At 36.7% G+C, this 4,862-nt stretch overlaps 1 protein-coding gene across 1 annotated transcript; it reads right to left on the bottom strand.

The window, feature by feature from the left end:
• Positions 1 to 1,587: 1,587 nt before the first annotated feature.
• On the bottom strand, positions 1,588 to 2,970 carry LOC116863710 (RAD51-associated protein 1-like; the record flags this gene model as incomplete). Its single annotated transcript, XM_032851083.1, is given in 3 exon segments — positions 1,588 to 2,243; positions 2,246 to 2,433; positions 2,435 to 2,970. Coding segments are annotated over 3 exon segments (1,005 nt in total), but the record flags the coding sequence as incomplete, so codon positions are not given.
• Positions 2,971 to 4,862: the final 1,892 nt, after the last annotated feature.

The raw sequence follows: 4,862 nt of genomic DNA, 5'->3' as shown, positions 1-4,862 counted from the left end.
AATATAGATCATAATGTCATTATTTGATCATTACGATATATTGTTATTGAGTTTTCTGTTTAATTATCTTATTAATGTGTTTAACTTCTGATTTTTAATCAAGAAATCTAATTTTAATATTTTTAGAAGTTAGAACGCCGCCGTGCCCCCCTCCACCTCAGATTCCCAATGCTCAAAATATGACAACGACGGTGAATTATCAGGATGGAGAAAAAGTATCTGTTGTCTGTCAAGACAATTATATAATTCAGGGTGCAGAAGAAATTGTGTGCCGAGATGGAAGATGGCAGTCAATACCACGCTGTGTTGGTTAGTAGTGCATAACCTGCTTTATAACATTCTTCCAAATGAGGTTAATGCTCCTCTGTGCTTTGTGTAAAGGAACAAGATGAAGACCTTTCTCTAGATCTGTTTCACTTTACCTCGAAGCAGTAAATTACAAACTAAGTATACACATCAATCAGAACTCTTTCACTTCTGTGAAATGATTAGACAACTTTGGGTTATTGTGCAAATACCATAGAAAATTTCTGTTTACACCTATTTTACTCCTCATAATGAACAGGACAAGAATGAAGGGGCGTAGCAAACAAGTAGATAATAGCACAGATTTTATGGAGATACATATGCTTGCAAGTTTCAAATGTTTTTCAGTGTTTTGGTATCTAATTTGTCCAAGTTATCCTTATTTTAAAACCCCAAATGGTATTTGATTGCATTTTTCAATTTATACATTGTATCTTTACTTGACCCTTTGATCTCTTTTCTTCATACAGAAAAACTCGGGTGTCCTCAACCACCTCATATAGAATATGGAAGCTTTAAATCATCTGAATCTTCAGAAGAAATAAAAGGAACATTGAAACCTAAGCTTTACCCACATGGCAGCAAACTAAATTACACTTGTAAGGATGGTTTCAGGATATCTGAAAAAGAGGAGATAACATGCGACATGGGAAAATGGAGTTCCCTACCCTGGTGTATAGGTGAGGACAGTACGCAAACTAAAATTCTAGTTTTAATTTTCAGTATGATCGATTAAACATAATTGTCATCAAAGTCATGAGAAAGAGTCCTTTAGGTTTCTAAGTATCTAAAATCCTTTATATCTGAATATCTAAAATCATTTATATAATCATGTACTTTACCAATTTTTGCATAATCAAATCTATCCCATTTTTGGTAATTTTATTGATTCGTTATAGAATCACTTTCTTTTTTTTTTGCGCAAAACATTCATTTAATCGTGAAATGTAGACAATCAGAGATAGACAGATGTAACGGTATCAAGGAAAAGAGCATACCGAGACTCTTCCACTTTTATTACAGGTTTTGACAATGAGAGCTTCATAAAATCTCATGAAATTCTATTGGCTATACAATAAACATCTACTTCTGAGTAGGAGACATATGCCATATTACAGCAACCATTTTAATATGTAAAATAATTCTGATTCTTACTATAAAAATATTGGCTAAAATATGAAACATCTTTGCAGTAAAACTGATCATGTAACTTAAGATTTCAGAAATGACTCCTGGAAAAAATTGGGAATGCTTCCGTTCACCAGATAATTTCTCAACAGTGAAACTTAAGGTGACATAAATTAGACAAAGCTAGAAAGCAAAATCATCTTACTAGAAAAGAGCAGTATGCAACATGGACTTCCTCCTTGACAAACAGACAACCACGTAATGACAATGACTTATTATATATACAGGAAAAAGAGAATACATTCTTCAGGAGGAAACGATACCACAAGATAATTCTTATAAACAATCTTCTTCTTGAAGTCTTGAACAGCTTCAGAGAATGTCTTCACAAAATAGGCAGAGGCAATTCACATGACATTAAAGGATTCTTTTATATTGTGACACTCTCCTTAAATAGAAACACAATTCAAAGAGAAACACATTGTAAAACTCTGATTCTCTTAATCAAACATTTGTTTACTGCCACACTCAGCTATGAGCAGCATTTGGATGCAAAGGTTTAACTCGTGCCAATCTGGACAAGCCACAGTGGAGACTCTGATTTGGAGACTTACCAGACACCCCTGCCAGTGGGCTCCTGTTGCTCTTGCTGCTTCCAGATGTCGCTGGTGGGACCCACTTAGGTTTTCTGCTTTCAGCTGAAGGGCTGCGTATTTGTAATGGTTTCCTAGTGGCCTCTGATGAAAGAGAAACCTTTTTTGGTGAAGGCTGAGATTCTGATTTCACAGCAGCTGGAGCAGAATCTCTAAAGTCACCAAAGTATCATATCGGGATTTACGTTTCTTCTCCTTTTTCTCAACTAGGGATTTTACCTTCACTTCTTTCTTTTTAATTTCTTTCGCTTTATTTTTTCCCATGGTGAAGTCTTCGTCATCGTCTTCACTCTTACCAAAATCAGAGTCATCCTCAGACTCTCCACCAGTTGCAGAGTCTGGTTCAGGCACTGTTGTCATCACTGCCTTCCAAAAGAATCTTCCTCTGTTGTACCACAGCTTTTGATGCTGCTTTTCTTTTCCCTTGAGCACCGTGCAAATCATCTTCCTCAGTAATCTTATCCAAATCTAAACAATCACCGGCCACACTGCAATTAGAGATATGGGGAGACTTAGTCACTGTTCTGATTCCGCTGCTGCCACATTTTTCGGTGCTTTTATCTTGAGCCTCTTCTACCTCAGTGGTGACTGTTGGAAGTTCCTTCACTAATAAAGCTAGTGCGACTTCTAAGTCTCGCTGGTACAGCTTGTCATCTAAAGCCATCCTTTTTTTAGGTGTTTTCTCTTGTAGTGGGGTATCTTCTTTCTGGAGATTCTTCAGCTTGGGTTTCCTTGTTTCTAGTTTTAACTCCTTTGGTGTTGTTCTGGGTTTCTTATTTAAAAGTGCGGTTGCAGAAACAAAGTCATTATCGCCGTCAGAATTCTCAAACTGTGAGTAATTGATTGGTTTCTTATGCCTCACAGGCCGCACCGTGATCCCCTCCTAGTACCTATTCATATAGGTATGCCTATTCATATTCCGACCTATTTATATAAGTTGTACATAACTTTTGCTTTGCTTTGCCATCAGCTTTGTGTTGTTGTTGCTTTTCCTATCACTTTCTTCCTGATTTCTTACAATATATGGTACTAATCGTAAGATGATTAATTCTCAATGCTTTCTTTTTGTTATTCACTATAATGGTTTAAGAAGTACTAACAGTCTCTTTCATAAATATGTTGACATTTTTATTTTTTATTTTATTATTTTTTAAAGTTTTCACTGAAATTCCAGTTAGTCAAGGGGATTGAGGAGGGCCCTTTGATGAGCACTGATTATTCTATGGAATTGATTAATCACTTAATCAGTATAACCCTGAAACTAATATTACACTGTATGTTGCCTAACTGAAATATGGTATTTGTCTTTCTCTGGTTTATTTTACTTAGCATTATAGTCTCTAGCTCCATCTGTGTTATTGCCATTGGCAAGATTTCATTTTTTTTTTACGACTGAGTAATATACATACTACCTTTTCTTTTCCTTTTTTTGCAATTTAATTTAATTTTCTTTCAGTGTTCCAAAATTCATTGTTTATGCACCACACCCAGTGCTCCATGCAATATGTGCCCTCCTTAATACCCACCACCAGGCTCACCCATCCCCCCACTCCCCTCTTCTCCAAAACCCTCAGTTTGTTTCTCAGAGTCCACAGTCTCTCATGGTCTGTCTCCCCCTCCAGTTTCCCCCATATTCCTTCTCCTCTCCATCTCCCAATGTCCTCTGTGTTATTCCTTATGCTCCACAAGTAAGTGAAACCATATGATAATTGACTCTCTCTGCTTGCCTTATTTCACTCAGCATAGTCTCTTCCAGTTCCATCCATGTTGATACAAAAGTTGGGTGTTCATCCTTTCTGATGGAGGCATAATACTACCTCTTCTTTACTACCTCTTCTTTATCCATTCATTTATCAGTGGACATTTGGGCCGTTTCCATATCTTAGCTATTGTAAATAATTCTCCTATAATTATCAGGGTACATGTATCCCTTTGAATTAGACTTCTTGTTTGTTTTGGGTAAATACCTAGTGGTGCAAATGCTGGTTTACAGGGTAACTCTATTTTAACTTTCTGAGGACTCTCCATACTGTTCTCCAGAGTGGCTGCACCAGTTTGCATTCCCACCAACAGTGCAAGAGGGTTTCTCTCTCTCCACATACTTACAAGCACCTGTTGTTTCTTGTGGGTTTTTTTTAATTTTAGCCATTCTGACAGGTGTGAGGTGGTATCTCATTGTGTTTTTGATTTGTATTCCCCTAATGATGAGTGATATTGGGCATCTTTTCATGTGTGTTGGCCATCTGTACTCTTCTTTGGAAGAATTTCTGTTCATGACTTCTGCCCATTTTTAATTGGATCATTCACTTTTTGGATGCTGAGTTTTATAAGTTCTTTCCATATTTGGATACTAACCCTTTATCAGATATTTCATTTGCAAATATCTTTTCCTGTTCTGTAAGCTACCTTCTAGTTTTATTATTTCCTTCACTGTGCAGAAGCTTTTTATTTTGATGTAGCCCCAATAGCTTATTTTTGCCTTAGTTTCCCTTGCCTCAGGAGACATATCTAGAAAGAAGCTGTTACAGCTGATAATATACTGATTTTTTTTAGTTTCAAGCTCTTGCTCAGGTTGCCAGCTGGACACACATCAGAGTGGTGGTTTTAGGAAGCATTTGTGCACCTTTTCTGTGTTATGATCATAGCTCCTGTGTTACCACTTCTTTTCAGATTAGACTGCCAAATATGGCCACCAGTACCTAGAATGAAATTGCAGAGTTAATGAAATATGGAATCATTCTTTCACTTTTTTTTTTTTTTAGGGCTTCCTTGTGC

This window comes from Lontra canadensis, unplaced genomic scaffold, assembly GCF_010015895.1.
Source record: "Lontra canadensis isolate GAN:19392208 unplaced genomic scaffold, GSC_riverotter_1.0 scaffold2390, whole genome shotgun sequence".
NCBI classification, from domain to species: Eukaryota; Metazoa; Chordata; class Mammalia; order Carnivora; family Mustelidae; genus Lontra; species Lontra canadensis.
The sequence above is the reverse complement of the archived record's forward strand: the minus strand, read 5'-3'. Positions and strand labels throughout refer to the sequence as shown.